This window comes from Malaya genurostris, chromosome 3 (assembly GCF_030247185.1).
Source record: "Malaya genurostris strain Urasoe2022 chromosome 3, Malgen_1.1, whole genome shotgun sequence".
In the NCBI taxonomy this organism is placed as follows: domain Eukaryota; kingdom Metazoa; phylum Arthropoda; class Insecta; order Diptera; family Culicidae; genus Malaya; species Malaya genurostris.
In genome coordinates, this window is record NC_080572.1 from 286866669 (window position 1) to 286887357 (window position 20689).

At 37.4% G+C, this 20689-nt stretch overlaps 1 protein-coding gene across 9 annotated transcripts in view; it reads right to left on the reverse strand.

Moving 5' to 3' along the window:
• Positions 1 to 20689, reverse strand: part of LOC131438440 (hippocampus abundant transcript 1 protein) — a 106086-nt gene that overhangs the window by 33791 nt on the left and 51606 nt on the right. For 7 of the 9 annotated variants that reach the window (XM_058608459.1, XM_058608457.1, XM_058608458.1 and 4 more), the window contains exons 3-4: positions 14178 to 15043; positions 5690 to 5785 (exon numbers count right to left, since the gene is read on the reverse strand). In XM_058608459.1, the coding sequence (XP_058464442.1) occupies positions 5690 to 5785; positions 14178 to 15043 (962 nt within the window). The remainder of the gene's footprint in view (positions 1 to 5689; positions 5786 to 14177; positions 15044 to 20689) is intronic. The other 2 variants (XM_058608465.1, XM_058608464.1) reach the window with 1 other exon arrangement.

Sequence of the window (20689 nt, forward strand, 5' to 3'; positions counted from 1 at the left end):
TTTTATTATTCAACATAATTGCCATCAGAGGCGATACAGCGATTATAGCGATCTTACAACTTTTCGATACCATTTTTGTAGTACGATTTGTCCTTTGCCTCAAAATAGGCCTCAGTTTCAGCGATTACCTCTTCATTGCTTCTAAGTTTTTTACCAGCGAGCATTCTCTTGAGGTCTGAGAACAGGAAAAAGTCACTGGGGGCCAAATCTGGAGAATACGGTGGATGAGGGAGCAATTCGAAGCCCAATTCGTTCAATTTCAGCATGGTTTTCATCGACTTGTGACACGGTGTATTGTCTTGATGAAACAAATGAATGTCTTGATGCGAATCCCAAAATACAGACGCCATAACCTTACCGGCCGATTGTTGAGTTCTTCCACGCTTTGGGTTCGGTTCATCGCGTGCAGTCCACTCAGCTGACTGTCGATTGGACTCCGGAGTGAAGTGATGGAGCCATGTTTCGTCCATTGTTATATATCGACGAAAAAATCGGTTTTATTTCGATATAACAGCTCCAAACACTGCTCAGAATCATCAATTCGTTGTTGTTTTTGATCGATTGTGAGCTCACGCGGCACCCATTTTGCACAAAGCATTCTCATATCCAAATATTCGTGAATAATATGTCCAACACGTTCCTTTGCTATCTTTAGGGTGTCAGCTATCTCGATCAACTTCACTTTACGGTCATTGAAAATCATTTTGTGGATTTTTTTCACGTTTTAATCGGTAACAGCCTCTTTTGGACGTCCACTGCGTTCATCGTCTTCGGTGTTCATATGACCAGTACGAAATTTTGCAAACCACTTACGAATTGTTGCTTCGCCCGGTGCAGAGTCTGGATAACACTCATCAAGCCATTTTTTGGTATCGGCGGCACTTTTTTTCATCAAAAAGTAGTGTTTCATCAACACACGAAATTCCTTTTTTTTCCATTTTTTTTCACAATAACAAAAGTAGCTTCACTCAAAATGCAATATCTCACAAACTAATAATCAGACAGCTGTCAAATTTATACACGTATCTTTTGAAGGTTGGTACTAACTGAAAATGGTATGGATTTAATTCTAGTGGCGCCCTCTCATAGAAACGATACAAACTTTTTAGCCGATCTGTTAATATCATTAATGGAACGAGCTGCGATTAACAATAGTTATAATGATAGTAAATACATTCACAAAAAACAATCACAGAGCATGTGATGCAGTGGATTAAACAATATGTGCCAATTTAGCTTGAATATCATACGCAAAAGTAACAGATGCGCAGGCTATCGCTACGCCAATTCAAACTCCGCTTATTTTAAACGCTGCGCCTGCTGTGCATTCGGGACTTGCTGACAATGCCATAGCATGAATTTGATTCAAAAAGTAACAGGAGCGCAACTTTTATGAATCAAATTCATGCTAAATAGCGTTTTTTGGTGGGTTTAATCTAAATAATGTTACGGTACATTATTAAGATTCAGCCAGATGGAATTAAAACAGCCTTTCGTCGCAATAATCAGTATTTGGAATGTGGAAAAAAATTTTGTTGTTCATATTGATCATCCTACGTGCATCGAAAATATCGCAATTATGATTTCTCAGTTGCGGTTCAGTTGCGAATTTATTCAGTAGAGATTTTTTTACTGATGAAAATATAATACACTGAAGTCTTTTTTTATGCAAATTTACGTACCGCATAAAAAAAACCGCATAACTCTGAAAATTCGCATAAAAAAACCGCATAACTCTGAAACTTCGCATAAAAAAAGTCGTGTAAAAAACCGCATGAAAAATGACCGCATAAAAAAGACCTCAGTGTAATTAACTCTTGCACGAATCACCTCGGTGTCGAACTGAAGCGTAGTGGAAATTCAGTATCGAAATATTATCGGAGACTCCTCTCCCTTTCGTTTATTAACGTTAGTGATATTTCTGTGGGTGAAATTTCGTCATCAAGTTTCGATGACTCAAAACATCACTTGTGAACTGTGGATGCTTGTTTCATGAATCAACACCTCGGAAGTGATTTTTTTTTCGGTTACTTAGATTTTTTTAGGAAATCTCTTGAACTGATTTTTTCACGAGTGATAATGCAATGAACTTTTTTCTGATCGTGATTTTCCCAACATCGTCTTCGTGTAATTGAAGAACGTCAAAGTTCGTTTATTTCGTGAAAAACAAATATGAAAAATTTGTTAAATGATTGAAAAATTTTCAAAATCCGACTTCTAACGGCTGAAATATAGTGAGTCAAAATTAGTGTTCCCACTTTTCGTGATACCCTTGGTATTCGGAGTGTTGAATATAGTCTCTGTGGTTTTGTCAATAGGTCACATTCCAAAAAAGCGGGGTAGGGTCACTTCGTCGAAAGCCGTTTTGTAGGAAGATCATTTCGTCGAATGGCATTTCGCCAAATCAAAGCAAATGCCTTCAAATCGTATTAAAATGGATTGAAGTTCGCACTAGTTTTGTTGGGAGTGGGTCATTTCGCCGAAAGTCCTATCACCGAATGCCATTTCGCCGAATAGGTCATTTTGCCGAAAGTCATTTCACCGAAAGAGTCATTTCACCAAAAGGGTAATTTCGAATACATCATATTATTTTGTGTTATTATGCCTCCTGTATAACTGAAGTGGCGCAGCCACATCGCCGAAGCCAAGATGACTGAGTTGGCCGCCGACCCACCGTCGGAAGCGGCGGCCTCTCGCATAAAAAAAACAGACGTTAACGTAGTATCATTCATTTGTGTTTGTTTTAAATCAATTTCAATTATAATATTAAGATAATTGCAGGAATCGGTGAAATGGCTCTTTCGGTGAAATGGCTTTCAGCGAAATGACATTCGGCTTTCGGTGAAACGGTTTTCGGCGAAATGACCCTGATCCAGTTTTGTTGACACCAAATTCACACAACTGAAATTTTAATAACGGAAAAAATCATTTCATTTTACAAAGCATTCACATTGGTGTATCAAACAGGCAACTGATTGCGATACTTTTCCGTAAACTGAGTGCGAACAAAAAAATGTACTAATGCAGTTTCCTGGCGATGCACTGTCACTCGTTCGGATCTAACAAAGGCGATGCAAACTGGATTCTAACAGACCGGGAAAACGGGGCGACAGCGGGCGGTAACATAATTAGGTGAAACGGTATTCGGCGAAATATTCTTGAATACGCTTCTGTCGTCTGGGCCCCCTATTATCAACTGGACATCAATCGCATCGAAGCTATTCAGCGTAAATTTCTTCGCTTTGCTCTTCGTAGTCTTCCTTGGAGAGATCCCAACAACCTCCCAAGCTATCAGGAACGCTGTAAACTGATCGATTTACACCTGTTATCTGTTCGCCGAGATCTCTCCAGGGCAATATTCGTGACAGATCTGTTGCAATCTCAAATTGATTGCCCCGAATTGTTAGGCAAACTAAATTTAAATATTCATTCTCGAAATCTTCGATCTCATCAATTCCTGAGAATTCAAACCGCTCGCACTAATTATGGCTATAATGAACCGTTCTCCAGTATGTGTCGTCTATTCAATCGATGTTCTCATGTATTTGATTTTACCCTGTCTCACAATACCCTAAAACATTTTTTTAAACACAATCTCAAACAATCCTTCCAACTCCAATACTTTAATTCTAGATTTAACTTTAAGGTTAATTTTTTATCTAATCCACAAGTTTAGTTGAGTGCTCCCTTAATAAAAGATCGGCTGAAAAGTTCGTATCGTTTCTATGAGAGGACGCCACTAGAATTAAATCCATACCATTTTCAGTTAGTACCAACCTTCAAAAGATACGTGTATAAATTTGACAGCTGTCTGATTATTAGTTTGTGAGATATTGCATTTTGAGTGAAGCTACTTTTGTTATTGTGAAAAAAATGAAATAAAAAGGAATTTCGTGTGTTGATGAAACACTACTTTTTGATGAAAAAAAGTGCCGCCGATACCAAAAAATGGCTTGATGAGTGTTATCCAGACTCTGCACCGGGCGAAGCAACAATTCGTAAGTGGTTTGCAAAATTTCGTACTGGTCATATGAGCACCGAAGACGATGAACGCAGTGGACGTCCAAAAGAGGCTGTTACCGATGAAAACGTGAAAAAAATCCACAAAATGATTTTCAATGACCGTAAAGTGAAGTTGATCGAGATAGCTGACACCCTAAAGATAGCAAAGGAACGTGTTGGACATATTATTCACGAATATTTGGATATGAGAATGCTTTGTGCAAAATGGGTGCCGCGTGAGCTCACAATCGATCAAAAACAACAACGAATTGATGATTCTGAGCAGTGTTTGGAGCTGTTATATCGAAATAAAACCGATTTTTTCGTCGATATATAACAATGGACGAAACATGGCTCCATCACTTCACTCCGGAGTCCAATCGACAGTCAGCTGAGTGGACTGCACGCGATGAACCGAACCCAAAGCGTGGAAAGACTCAACAATCGGCCGGTAAGGTTATGGCGTCTGTATTTTGGGATTCGCATCAAGACATTCATTTGTTTCATCAAGACAATACACCGTGTCACAAGTCGATGAAAACCATGCTGAAATTGAACGAATTGGGCTTCGAATTGCTCCCTCATCCACCGTATTCTCCAGATTTGGCCCCCAGTGACTTTTTCCTGTTCTCAGACCTCAAGAGAATGCTCGCTGGTAAAAAATTTAGAAGCAATGAAGAGGTAATCGCTGAAACTGAGGCCTATTTTGAGGCAAAGGACAAATCGTACTACAAAAATGGTATCGAAAAGTTGGAAGATCGCTATAATCGCTGTATCGCCTCTGATGGCAATTATGTTGAATAATAAAAACGAATTTTGGCAAAAAAATGTGTGTTTCTATTAAACGATACGAACTTTTCAGCCGAACTGTTAAGTCTGCTTCCATTCTCTATCAATTATGCAACCAAGAATAATATTCTCCATTAGGTTAGTTTCTAACATCCGCTCGACTCACTCAATCCCCCGGCTGTCCACCATCTTCTTCGGAACTAACTAGATCTTTATGATGTTACTAATACTTTTTGCATTCCCCCTTCTTCATCTTTTCACCATCTTTCCACCTTTCCACCCCTTCGAACCCCTTCGTAATTCCATTTACTACAATATTCACTTCTCTCTTTTTCTCTCCTTTTTTTCCTGCATTGCTATTATTCACCGCTCTCCGAGGGCTACTCTCTTTGATGTCCAGCATGCCGGACACCCGCCGAGTGTTTGTATTTTCCCGCGGACCCTCACGGACAACAGGATTCGGCCTTCAACGTTACCGTCCAGTCACTCTTGACCCTCGCCGGGAGTAATTTTACTTTAAGCCCTTAGTATTAAGCAGTATATCTGTTGGATCTTTGTAATCTGTTGATATAAAAAGATGAGGAGGTTTTATGCCTGCTGGAGAGAGAGATTGTAAATTTCAGCTCCAGCGGACGTTTCCCTGCTCACAAATAAAATTTAAAAAAATAAAATAAATTAAAATGAAATAGCTGGCGCTCTAAGCGTTGAACCACCAACCCGGATCTTACAAATCTCTCCTGTTATTCAATTTTTTTTAAATGCTGCTAATTAAATTTGTATCGATTTTACTATGTATTTCTGCTGCTCCTCGCAACTTCGACAAACGGAAGAATGTGTATATTGAAAAACTGATCAAATCAAATATGCTGTAGTATCGTATTAAAAGATTCATACTTACATTTATCACAGGCATCGTCAGCAGACCCCACGCGAAAAACTCCAGAAATATCACAACTAAGGCATGGTATACGCTGGGTTCTCCTATGCCGGAACTCTGCAGATGCGAAAAAAACTCAAATGTAATGTTTTTACAGTCAGTCTACTAGTACTAGTCTAAAGAATTCGAAGCATCGTCAGTTAATGTTGAAATTTTGTTTCGAAACACTCTCAGCACTTCAGAATTTCAATTTCAAATATGTAAAAGTATCATCACACTAATGCGGATCACTTGAACGCTAATGAACAGTTGGAAGCTGAAAAATGTGTTCGATGTCAGAATAAAAACAAAATCAAAATCAGCACATTTAAGTTATTGAAAACAAATGAAATAAACACTAATTTATTAATTGAAATTTACTGCTTCAATCGATTTACGTTCGGTAGGATTTTGACAAACAGATTTTCCGGCGCCTATCATCTATCTTTCGCCTATCATCGCGGTTGGTTGCAGTGAAAACTCATCCCCGCGGTGTAAATAAATTCCCAGAATGGGCCGACAATTAGCGTAATTAGATTGCACTGTTGTTTTGGCTTGCAGAGTTTTGTTCGTTTTGAATTTCTAGTCCGTGAGTGGAAATTTGTTTGCCGAAACTAGCGCAACATTGAGAGTTCCGCACTGTCGTCCCTGCCTGCCAACTAAATCAACTGCTGTGTCCTTGTCGGTGCATTTGTTGGTTTTCTATCTTTTAAGCAACCGCAGGCGAAAGTTTTGCACCATCATTCATGTATGATTAATATGCATTTCACTGCTGCAGCAGGCTAGATCAGGATGGGTTTTTCATTCAAGCTCAGCACGGCAAATAAAACTATGTTTAGGGGTATGTGTTTGGGAGATTTTGAGGTTAGGTTCAGGAAATTAAATAAGGTATTTTTGATTTTTTTTTCACTTTTCGTTTTCGACTCGCCCGTTCGTAACAGTTTAAGTTGAACTGTTAAGCCACTATGCAGTTCGTAACATTTTAGCTATTTACAAATCACTTATTAGTTTTGCACCAAAGCGCAATTTTCTTACCGACGCACAGTGGTCCAAAACTGGAAAAAGACGGTCAAAAGTCTGTACCGACTTTCACTGATTTTTAAGAGCTAACGTGTCTTCGAAGGAGTTTTACAAGATTATATTATGCTTCTTTTGAAAGTGGCACCTTAATTTTTGTTAAGGGTTAGTTTGTTAGTACCAATTTCGAGTAAAAATTTTTTATTTTTCACAAAAAAAAATTTTTTTTATCTCATTTTGAAGAAAAAAACATTTGAAGTATTTGTGCTGAAGATATAAATAGTCTAAAAAAGTTATTTTTTTGAGAAATATTCACTTTAACAGTTTTTTTAGATTTATCTACGTAGAATCTACCTCTACAAAGTGTGCGTAACCACACATAAACAAGCTCATGCTTGCACGCCTAACTTATGCAAATTGTTGTGTTTTTTATTTTGTTTACTTTTTGACAATTACCAATATTAGAAAAAATTTAAGTGGAACTCGATGCTATTTTTTTAGGCCTTTTCCAAATTAGTATTAAATATTTAAAATCCGAAAAATTATCAAAAATTCAACACATATCAAAAAACTGGTTTTAATCCACCTAGTGGTGTAATGATGCCTTTCTCATATCAATCATACTATCATATATAATACTGTGGTATTCTTCAAAATAATTGTCTTCGATTCTTAAAAGAATAACCGAAATCGGTTTGTTTGACCGTCTATTGATAAAAAGTATCAATTGGAGAAGACTCGAGGCCGATTTAAAAAAAACTTTCGTTCAACTTTCGTATCAAATTTTCAACACACTTTATCCTATATTTTCGGATCCGGAAGTCGGATGGTTCATTCAATCTGATAAAGAAGGATATATGCCCATTTGGAAGAACGAACAAAAGCTCATGCACACATTTCTTCTTATTTATAACTCGCTCTTCAAGAGCCGAAGATCCGTTCAGCTCGTAACTTGATTCCACCTTACCAGCAGGGATGCCATGTCATTTTTTCAAAAATCTGTGATTAACTGTCCGTGCAAAATCTGTGCACGTTTCCCCGTTTCCATAATAGCTGATCGGAATCATTTTAGTAAGCAAAACAAAAAGTTTCACCGCTTTGTAATTTTTGGTGCTAAACTGTGATCAATTTCAAAAATCTGTGATCGATTTCCGAATCTGTGTAAATCTCTGACCATTTTCAGAAATCTGTGAAAATCTGTGCAAAAGGTCGAAAATCTGTGAAACACAGTTCAATCTGTGAACCTGGAGCCCTGCTTCCAGCGCGGTGAACTGGTGAGCTGCGGTTCTTTTAAAAAGAGCTATGAGGCATCAGATCACTTTAAAGATTCGATTTACTGGAATAGCTCAGGAGCGAATTGCCCATCTCTACGCTCACTGCAAAAGTGAGTTACAGAAATAGCAGACGCGTGACACCCTCCGTACGGCCAGAGTGAAAATGAGTCACACGAATAGTACTCAGGATATTCTTATTATAAAATTAATTGGATTAGGAATATAATTTCTTTAAAGTATTGTAAAAGTTTGCTGCATTAAGTTGCATATTTCGATTCGGTACAAGGTTTCCTAGGTAAAAATAGGTAAAATGATGTATAACTTTTTCAGAAAAGAATAAACCTATGCATTACCTTCTAAAAATTATGGAATTTTATATTTTCTACAATTATTCCAAACAAAATATGTAAAAAAAATAACTTGAAACAAATTATGATTAGAAAACTAGTTTTAAGGGGGTTGTCATAATTCAATAACTAAAACTAAATTTGAGAAGGCCTAAAAAAAAAGTTCCATCGAGTTCCACTTAGATTTTTTTAAAAATATTTTGGGCATATCTTTTCCTATAAATTTTGCAAAAATCAGCTGCATAAAGTTGCATATTTCGCTTTGGTGTGAGGTTTTATCATAGGTTAAAAAAGGTAAAATGTTGTATAACTTTGCCAGGAAACAACAAACCTATGCACTACCTTCAACAAAAATATGGGATTTTTTATTTTCTTCAATTATTCCAAACAAAGTATGCTTAAAAAATAACTCGAAACAAGTTATGAATAAAAATTTGATTTTAGGGGGGTTGCCATAAAACGCTTTGTATATCCGAAACGATGTGACCTATACTTTTGGTATATTTGACAAAGTAAATTATTTTCAATAGTTCTAAAACTTTGTAGAAGAAAAAATATTCTATCTCTTCAGAAAAAAAATTATGGTTATATTTTTTGTCAAAGTAGGCCATGAACAATTAGGGATAGAATATAATTACGCGGTATATATTTGTAAATAATTTCTTAAAAGCAACTATATGCATTAAACGAACGGTTTGGCAGCTACTGATTTATGTCCACGTTTTTATTGATTCGAATCACTGTGCGACGTGCCGAACGAAAACCCTTTTTTTTTTCTTCCACTTGTCGATTCAGGTTTAGTTCCTAAGAGGTTAACCTAATTATGCTTTATTAGGCTAAAACTTGGCTAACTCTTTAATGTCGAATTGGCCAATAAACGGTGAAAAAACACCCATCGGTAAGGACATTGCACTTCGGTGCAAACCTTATAAGACGATTTTAGACCCAAATCGAAAAAATGCTGACACCACTCTCTAAGATTTGAATAAGATTTTCTGGACATGCAGACTTTGTCACATAAAGCCACTTTGTATTAATTTTTTTTTTTTTTTTCAAAATTGATTTAGTCTGTCTTTTGGAAAAGGCCAAACTTTTTTCTATCAAGTTTTTTTTTCAAATAGTTACACTGGGGTCTTTTTTTACGCGGTTTTCTTTACGCGGCTTTTTTATGCGGATTTCCGAAGTTACACGGTTTTTTTTTACGCGGATTTCGCAAGTTACGCGGTTTCATATTTTGTCTTAGAAATGCATGAAACGTCCAGATCTGGTGTAATCTTCTAAGACATTTGGCATCAAAACATTTTTTCTTCCATTTTGCGATTTTTTTCTACGCGGATTTCCGAAGTTATGCGGTCTCAAATTCTCTAAGTTCCGAAGTCGATAGAAAAAAAATTTTTTTTGAGATTTTACTAGATCTGTACGCTTCATGCATTTCTAAGACATTTGGTATCAATAAAAAAAATTTTGTTTTCGGATTTCCGAAGTTACGCGGTTTTTGTTCACACAGTACGTATTCCCCGCGTAAAAAGAGACCTCAGTGTATTGTCGAAAAATGACAAATCCTGCAAAAAAGTATTATATTGGTGATTTTACCGAAATCAGTAAAACTTTCGAATAAAAATACTGAAAAAAATTAAGTTTGGCACTAAACGAATCCGATTTTAAAAATTTGAATCCGATTTACAAACATAAACACCATTCTTGACTTTGATGAAACTTTGTACCAAGATATGTGATTTAGGAAACTTAATTCCAACAGATCATACAGTGCGAGATGGGCATTTCTGAGGCAAAAATTTCAGGCGAAAACATTTTCGTGTCCAAATTGAGTTTTTTTTCAGTGTCTTTTCATCGAATACTAAATTAAACTGCTCAATTTGAAGGGAAATTTCACAGAATACTTTGTTGCAAGGGGCCCGATATTTATAAAAAGTATCTGTACTGGACAAGAAAATTTTTAGTTAGAAAAAAATGCCCTAAAAATGGCCATCTCACAATGCACAAAGTTTTTTTCACGCGGATTTCCAAAGTTACGCATTTTTTTTTTGGCGAATGCCCGACGTTTTTTTACGGTTTTTACGCGATTTTTGTACTTGGGAAAGTTTTGAGATTTCCTATATTGGAAAAAAAACAATTTTAAGCCAAATGCTTTAGAAATGCATGAAACGTTGAAATATGGTGCAGTCTCTAAAAAACTATAGGATTTTTTTCGATGCCAAATATCTTAAAAATGCATGAAACATCAAATTCTGATGTAATTTAAAAAAAAAGATTTTTTTTTAAATCGACTTTGAAACTTTAGATTTTGAATTTTTTTTTGCTGCCAAGAAATACTTAAAACGTCTAGATCTGGTATAATCTAAAAAAATCTTTCTTGATTAAGATCGAAAATTTTATAAGTGCCAGAGAATAAACTTGGAAAAAAAATTCGGGATAACACTAGATCTCGATGTTTCATGCATTCCTAATACAAAACAAGAAAGCCGGATAATTTTGAAAATTCATGTTAAAAAACCGCGTAACTTCGGAAATCCGCGTAAAAAAACCGGCTTAAAACAACCGCATTAAAAACCGCGTAAAAAGACCTCAGTGTATGTGAAAAATGAATAAAACATCTTGCGTAAATGATTCGTAATTTTGATTTGCGCTTCTCGGTGAAGAAAAAAGGAGGGTGGGTAATGTCAGAGACATAACCGGATTGACGTGAATACGAAAAACATTGGCTCACTGAAAATGAAACTGTGTCCTTATGAAGCGCGATATCAACCCCGGCGAACGACAAATAACACATGGATCAATAAGTCTCGAGACTAAAGCAGAGATGGCGCTCGTAGTAAACCAGTAACCACGTCTTTCTAGAGTACTAACCTTTGCTTGAAACGGGTCAAAATTTTAAGTCGATCCGACCAGAAACAGCTGAGTTATCGAGGTTGGAGTAAAGTCGTTTTGTAGTTTGTTTAACAAATGGAAAAAAACCGAGTTTCATGTTTTCATAAAACATTGTTGTTCAATGGGTAAAAACACCGTGCAAGCGAAACAATGGATTGAAAAATGTTATCCGGACTCTTGTCCATCAACGATTTGTCGGTGGTTCGCCGAGTTTAAACGTGGTCGTACCGACACAAATGACGCGGAACGCTCTGGTAGACCTGTGGAAGCCGTTACACCGGAAAATGTGAGTGAAGTGACAAAAATTATAATGAAAGATCGTAAAGTGAAGCTCCGTAAGATTGCTGAGATGATACAGATATCATATGGAAGTGTATTTACTATCCTTCATGAAAAATTGAGCATGAAAAAGGTTTTTTCCAAGTGGGTGCCGCGATTGCTTTCGATGGAACAAAAACAGCAACGAGTCACCCTGCCACAAGTCGATGAAAACAATGGCGAAATTGAAGGAATTGGGCTTTGATCTGCTTCCCCACCCCCCATACTCGCCAGATTTAGCCCCCAGTGACTACTGGCTCTTTGCTGATCTTAAAAAATGCTCCAGGGAAAAAGATTTGGCTCAAATGAGGAGGTCGCTGAAACCAGGCATGGCAAAAACACGGATCCGTTCTGCACGGTACTCACCTTCACTCGTGAGCACACCACCAGGAGTATTGAATGCTACGCTTCGTGCCCATGTTGAAAAACACACACCGAACGCAGTAGAAAAAGCACTCGTAGCGGTGGTCGTGTAATTGTCAAACACCGGTGCTTGGATTTTCGGGCAGCACTGAAGTCGAGTGTTCCTGACTTCGGCAAACACCAAAGCCGAGTGTTTCCGATTTTGCCACATACGTTGGTTGTACTATAAGCACCTATAGCGCCACGGTATGACGGAAAATGCGTTTGAATGATTAATTCTTTTTTCATCAATACGCGTCTGATTGAATTCAATTGATTGACAATATAACCAACGCATGGGTGCTCTTCGGTGCCTTCGCGAAATTGAAAACACTCGGCTCCGGTGTTTAACGAAACTGAAAATACGCGGTTTCGGTGTATGCCGAAGCTTGAAACACCAGTGCCGAAAATAAAACAGCGCCACGAGCACCGTGGCTTCGGATATTGCGTTTCGTGTTTCTCTTTGTGCACTGGCACGCAATGGCATTCTCAATACACGAGGTGGCGGTGGTTATATGAAGCACGCAGTGCAGTGCAGTGTTTGGACATGCCTGGCTGAAACTGAAGCTTATTTTGAAGCGAAAGATAATTTTTTTTATAAACATGGTATAGAATTGGAAAAACTTTGGAACCATTGTATCACCCTAAAAGGTGATTATGTTGATGAATAAAAAAAAAATATTATTATAGGGTCAGAAAGTTTTTCTGGCCCGAAGAGGCGAATGCCCTTAAGGTTAAAACCTCTATAATCGAAACAAAAAAAAAAAAAAAAATTGCAAAAAAAATGTTGTTTCCATTGTTAGTCTCGGGACTTATTGATCCATGTGTTACAGCTTAAAATTAGGGCAGAATAAAAGGCCTATCTCGGTTGTTTTTTCAGAAGGCCGTAATAGCAAGTGACAGTTTCTCTTTGTTTACTTTCTCTTTCGATTATTGTGATGTGATTAGAAAAAAATTTTCGTGCTTCTCAACTCTGTTTAAAAGTCGAAAGTTTCGGGTATCTTTGCATGCAAAAAGTTGAGTGATAAACGTAGAAACCGCTTGGTAATTCATAGAAGAGAAAGTAAACTGAGAGAAATTGTCAATTTTGCCTTAATTTTACTTCTGTGAGACTGTGACTGTGCTTGACCTCAAATAAACTGTTTGATTTCAAATGTTTCCGTAAAATCAAAACCAGAAATGACTCAGAGTGTAACTTTTAGGCTATCCTAATGCAGATCTTTTCTCCATTCCCAACGAAAAACCGGACTGAAAATATGACAATGACAGTTAATTTGACATATTGTATCAAGCTCAAAATGTTTGTCTTAAATAATTTATTCAAAATTAGAGTAGCAATTTGTTGAGTACGCTAAGTCGCATTCGACCTCAGCAAGCCTCATGCCTACCGTTTGATTTTGATATTTACTTTTCGACTGTGAACATGGCCGTCAAAATTTTGCTTGTGCATCGTGAAAATTCATACTATTCGCAATTTATCTCATTTTTTAAGACGCCTAGATCGTATGATTCAACGCCTTTGGGCTATACCTTGTGGGGCCATGTTAAGGCTCATGTCTACAAGTACTGGAAGGCAATATTGAAACATTCATTCATGAAATACCGGCCGATATGTTGGAATGTTGGAGAGAAGGTGCCAAAATTAGACCTTGCGCATGGGCCATCTAAAGTTCAATGGATTCCAATAGAAAATTTCATCAATGTTCTTAATTTTTTTGTCTTTTTTTGCACATCAAATCCTATAGCTCCTAAAAAATCACCCTTTAGATTGACTTGATCCTGGATTGTATTTAGCAATGATATTTTTAAAAGTTTCTCATAACATATGTATATAAATAAACGGGTCATAAATACATTCATTAAGAGCCTTTCTAAGAAACATTTTTTTAACTATCGGAACCCACTATTTACAACTCATTGCCCACCTGTAGACGATATTTTACTGCCCACTAAATCTGAGCTAGTGCCCATTGGTGGGCTTAAAGGGACCACTTTGGAAACCACTGTACTAAGTGGTATATCGGTTCAACATAAACTGTCATGCAATGACGAGTCGAAGACGAAACGTAAAGTAAATGAAAAACGATTATGTGACCTGAACACAAAATTAGGCTAAACCCGTGATGATCGTTTTTTTTCACTATCAAGTGATTAGGAAGCAGTGATGCCAGTCGACGCTGTGAACGAGAATGAGAAGAAAAAACAACAATCTAGCATATTAACCTTGCAATGGTTGAAGATCACCCGTAGGAAGTAGTTCAAATTTTGCTTCTGCTTCAGTTGCACCATTGTCACGGTCGGCAGCGCACTGCAATTGCTTATATTCGAAGGCGTCGTTGTTACTTTGTTGTGTGTTTGAGGCTGCGACGTCGCTAAATTGTCATCTGGATGTTCGCCGGTGGCTCTGCCACCATGCGCATAACTGCTACTAAACTCGTTACTATCACTAACGGGATTATCAACAATATTAACACTAGGATCGTGGTGACCAGTCGGGATCTCCGGAACGTTCAACTGTGACTTGTTGGACGTGACGGTGGCCGTCGTAGCCGCCGAATTTATGGACGTCAACATGGAATCCTCTTCGTCCTCCTCATCCTCCGGACAGGTATCGATTTCGATATCACAACAATCCGATGATTCCGTCCGCTGTCGACGAGTTTGCTTGTGAAGCTGGTAATTTCGTCGATGCAGGCTGACCTCCAGATCGTCCTCGAAGCCGTTCTTGCTTTTACCCTTTCCATTGCCACTAATCATTGGCGAAGTTTCCGCAGGAATATCATAACAACTACTACTAGGGCTATTGTTCATACTCAGATAATTGCCAATTTCGTCCGGGTCGCCACCCCCATCGAGTCGTTGCACCACCGCACTGCAATCGCTCTCACCACTAATCGGTGACGTCACATCGCCATTGCTGGAACCACCCGGTAACGCAATACTGGAAGCTACTGGTTTGTACGATAAACATCGTCTACTACGATTACTACCACAGTCACTATCGGTTGCTAGGCATTCGTTACTGGTAACTACGTTGCTTCTATCACAGATCTCGTCATCACATACATTCCTATTTAGCTCAGCATCTCCTGTTGTCGAACAATGGGAAAAAAATTGAACAGGTATGGAATATGTAAAATGAAAAACAAAACGGGTGCAAATGCCGCTATCTGATTTCAATCTCTGTTTTATTATCGGGGGTCCGTTTGCTGTCGGTAAATGAAAAGTAATTTTTCTCTGAATTCGACGGATATTACTCTCATTCCCATTCATAAATTTAGAAAACGAAATTAAAGTTCAGTCGACAACACAAGCGTTAGTTTCAAAATGATTGAATGAAACTGTTTTTTTTTTGTTCTGAACGAAGAGCGAAACTCAATTGAAGCATCTGCTCCTCAGTTATGAAAATGGCAAAAAAACAAGTGGGGAAACACGCCAAAATTTTGCTTGCGCATCGCAAAAATCCAAACTACTCGCACATCTGGTGAAATCGTCGTATGTTGCCAAATCAATTGTAGCCGACACCAGGAAAACTGAATCAAGGGGAAATCGAAAGCCTAAGATCGTCAAACCACCTAAAAGAGTTACAACTTGTTTTCAGTGAAACCATAACCTCTCCGTTCGAGATGTCGCAAGGAAGCTGGGAGTGTCGTCTACAACAACGATCCGATAGTAATCGTGCCAGTAAACAAAACAAGTCGATCAGAATATCGACTTGACGGAGACTGTACATGAAGATCCTAGAATTTAGCTATCGCTGAAAAATATGAGTGTACAAGAAGAAAGTGAAATTTGTCGGTTACGTCACTCATGTCATCATATCTCCGGAACCGAAACCGTCAACCATTTGATCTTCGAGCTTCATCAATAAAATAATACTACATGAAATGAAAAGTCCCGGCCCTCTCACAGAAAATACGTGAATAGTTTCGAACAGTGTATATTTTTTGCAGAGAGCAAGCCTCTAGATGGCCCAATAAAAAATTTCATGACTATGGAAATCTATCCACTAGTGTTTGAATGACAGCTGATCGTGACAGACGAATTCTAGTTTTTATCAAGCTATTGAAAAAGACGCACCAGCGCATTTATGCATAAAAGCACCGGAGAAATTGAATGATTTGCGGTACGGATTGGTTCACAATCCCCCGTATTCTCCAAACCTGGCCCCCAGCGACTATTATCTATTTCCAAACCCGAAAAGGTTCCTTCAGGAAAAGAAATTTCAGTCTAATTCTGAGGTCATTGCAGGCCTATTTTTTAAAGACCTTGACAAATCTTTTTTTTTTTAAAGGCCATCAAAATGTTGGATGACCGATGGGTCAAGTGTATCGCTCTAGATGCACTTGATTATACTGAAGAATTGAAAAGTGTACACGGTAAACAATCGATATTTTCTCTGTTAGGCGCAGAACTTCTCATTCCATATAGTACACGGTTTTATATGCAAATTTTCTAAATTATGCAAGTTTAAATTAAATTAATTTTTTTAAGTTACGCGAATTTTAATAATTTGAATTTTGAAAGTTGTGCGGGTTTCTTGGTTCGTCTTAGAATTGTACAAAACGTACTCTCTGGGATTTTTTTTTCGAGATAACACCAGATATCGAAGTCCCCAATTCGAAATATTTGAAAATATTTGATTTGTCGAAATAACTCCACATCTCGATATTTTATATATTTCTTTTGAACATCTGCCAAAATTTTGTTTAGTCTTACGTGTTTTTAATGCGAATTTTCAAAGTTGTGTGGTATTTTGGCATTTTTTATGCGGTTCGTATCCCACGCATAAAAAAACTTGAATGCAGTAGCTTTCCAAAGGACCTTGCTTGTCTTAATCGAGTCGGGTCAGCCATTGCAGAGAAATTTCAACGAACAGAACTGCATGGCTAGTGAAGCCAGAATATGTCAGTTGTGAACGGAATATCTTGATTCATTGGAAAGTTTGCATCGTATTCCAATATAAAAACGTAGCGACTATGAATCCTTCATACCGTATACTGGAGGGAGTTCTACTGAAAAAAAACCCGTGCAATACCTCGTGCATGCCAGCTTTCATGCGACCTCACAACTAGAGATACACTTTTATACACTGTACATTAGGGTGAAAATATTTTGGAGTCATTTCTAAGTTCGTAAAGCGCTAGTGGTCAAAAAGCTAAACACTATGCAAAATTTGCCATCAGGACACGGCAAGGCACAAATCTTAAAATAACTAGTGGAACGTGCCACTTGAGTCAATTAGTTCTGCTTCCTGATGAAGTATCTATTTTTTTTTAATTATGTGAGTATGATTCTCGTTAAGCCACAAGTTTCTCATCAAATCTCGTATTTCGTCTAGAAACCAAAATTATTTCAATTGTCAAATTTCCAAGTGTTTTCGGTGGTTTGAGGCTTAGCAACCGGTAAATTGAGTAGAAATTTGACTCAGTAAATATCAGCAAACTATTACAAAAACAAAATATAATTTTACCGCTTTATTAGAACAAGCTTGTGCTCGATTCATCTACTAAGAGTAGTGAGAAGTAACTGTAAATAATTCAGGTTTAAACAGACATGGCAAGTATCAGTTCAATACAGTCATTTGATTAGTTTTCCCAGGCAATATATTTTTTGTGTTTGGTATAATGTTGTCTATGAAAAAAAAAACAAATTTGATTCTCTCATAAAACAATATTTTGTAAGGGACAAAACTGACACCGGGCTAACCAAAACGAACGCGAGTACACTCCGGAAGCGTGTTTGGCCATGCTAATCAGGAATCGGATGGACTATTGGCATGAATTGGTAACTGTCAATAAAACCTGGATTCACTATCACAAATCAAAGAAAAGTGCGTGGAAAGGCACAGTAGGACGGAAAGGTGATGTCATCGGTTTTATTGGCATTCTATTTGTGAACTATTTCGAAAAAATACTACCTATAGTGCTTATTGTTGCGGGGCATATTGGAACAGCTGAAGGCCAAAATCACTGCGAAACAACTTCACAAGAAGCGAAAAAATTATATCACATTTTCAAGAAGTTGCCTCAGATCACAAAACCATCACACCACTAGATGGATTAAAAAGTGTTTTTTTTAGATTTCTTTTCTATCTTTTTAAGACGTAGAGCCAGCTTGTGAGCCAGATTCAGCATTAAACGAGACTCTAATTTGAACCACACCGACCGTACACAGCCAGATCATATAACAAGGTCTTTTTCACCGGGCAGTCTCTTCTGAGATGTGTTTCATCACATCCAGAGTGGTTCAATTAGCAGAACGATTTGCCACGGATCGAGGAAAATTGCAAATTATGAACTGTCTTTGAAATTTTATATCGCCAGGATTCGTATTTCGTTAATTTCCGTTAATTCATAGCTAAACATTGGTTGTGTTATTGTGCAAAGTATGGCTTAGACATATGTGGCCAAAACTAGGAAAACTGAATTGTATGGAGGAATCGAACACCGCGTGTCGTAAAATCGTAGAAAAGAACCGAACCTGAGCTTCTGCTGATGGAGTTCAATTACAGGCTACAATATTATGAAACCTCTATCAGGACTTTCAGAACAGGAACTAACGACTGGAAGACAGATTTTCCAGTGCTTTAAGCTGTCGAACCGAAAATGTATGCGCCTAAACAATCGTTTGCTTCCTTTATGTGCTCAGTTCTATTTTGGCAGGATTTGTCATCTCGGCGTTATGGAATGGTATTCAACGAACAACGTCCTGCTCAAGGACATGAATTCTCCGAAGAAGCAGTGCAAGGAAAACAGACAAGATGCAGTTTCCTTTGTGAGGAAAGAGTGTTAAGGACAAGATGAAAGTTCAAAACTTGATGGCAGGAGTCGAACGCAAGACCCGGATATTCACCTGCACACTTCAAACAAACTTTGTGATCTTAGATCTTATTAGATGCACATAAATAGAGCGTCGCAGCTCACGCATATTTACCTGCAAGAACATTTAATATTGTGCCTAGAAATTCCATGACATGAAATTCATCGAAATAAAAACAATTGAATACTGATAGCGACATCCGCGACTAGAACTTAGAATCATTGGATCACAAAGTGCGTCCGTTAACCGACTAAGCCACAGAAGCACATATCTGCTTGGCCGATAAAAGGTGCATCTGCAAGTTACAGTCGAAACTAGTAAAATTCATGCTAATCTAGTGTTAAGTCATTACAAATAAAATTTTCCGTCATTTGATAAATTAGGTTCTTATGAATTACATCGTATGAGGGATTAAGCCACCTGTAAAATTCATTTTGTTGGTGTGTCTATACTCTGTGTGAATTGAATTTGAAATATTGAGATGATTAGAATTTTTATTCTCATTCTTGTTGGACCAATTTTTGAACGTAACACACTTCAAGTTTTCTAGTGCTTACTTCAATTTTCTTTCTTATAAGTCTCACAAGAATGCAACGATTCACAGTACACATCATATTTGCAACTAATAGGTTGGCTTGTTTCTAACATGAATTTCCTTATGATTTTCTTGACAAATATTCTACATACCTATATAAACTTGTCATGAATACATTTGCTTTGACCATTTCTCAGATTTTCTTGAATAAAGAAGCCTACTATTTGCAAATCATTGCCCACTAAAAATAAACTAGCGCCCACTGGTGGGCTGTATGGACCAATTTGGGAATAACTACTCTAGTGTGTCGGAAGTAGTTTGCACGGTATGAACGTGGCGTTTTTGATTTGAAAGAACGAGACAAAGCGCCACCAAAATTTGAACCTGAAGAATTGAAGGAATTACTCGATCAAGACCCGTCGGAAATGCAGAAAAAAACTTACATAAAAACGCTCAAATGGGAAGACCTACCCCATCCACTGTACGGCCTAATAATAACTCCTTTCGATTACTGTTCGTTCCGGACGATCTAGCACTTCTCCAATTATGATGAAGTCAAGAAATGGATCGACTCGAGGATCGCGGCGACTAGATGAGCATGAACTAAGCGAGGCGCCTCTCATCGATGATAACGCAAATCGGTGAATAGTTTGTTGCTAATTTGTTACGGTAATTTTGAATTTGTTGCTCATTTTTTTGTTATTTTTTTGAGTACTTCGCTAAGTTCATATGAAGATAGCGAAGGCCTCCTTCCAAATATGCTTCAAAACAAATCGAAGCACAGTGAATAATTTGATGCTGATTGGTTGCTAATTAGTTACAGTAATTTTGAATTTATTTTTCAATCTTTTTTTTATTTTTTTGAGTACTACGCTAAGTCCATATGAAGTTAGCGAAGCCCCTCATCCGAATATGCTTCAAAACAAATCGAAGCCTAGTGAATAATTTGTTGCTAATTAGTTACGGTAATTTCGAATTTGTTGCTCAATCCTTTATTTATTTCTTGAGTACTTCGCTAAGTTCAGATGAAGATAGCGAAGCTCCCCTTCCAAATATGCTTCAAATTGCTGTTGCTAATTTGTTGCTAATTAGTTACGGTAATTTTAAATTTGTTGCTCATTTTTTTTTTGTTATTTTGTTGAGTACTTCGCTAAGATCATATAAAGTTAGCGATGCCCCTCTTAAATCGAAACCCAGTGAATAATTTGTTGCTAGTTAGTTACAGGTACTTCATATGAACTTAGTAAAGCACTCAAAAAATAAAAATAAATTGAGCGACAAATTCAAAATTACCATAACTAATTAGCAACAAATTATTCACTGGGCTACGATTTGTTTTGAAGCATATTTGGAAGGGGGCTTCGCTAACTACACATGA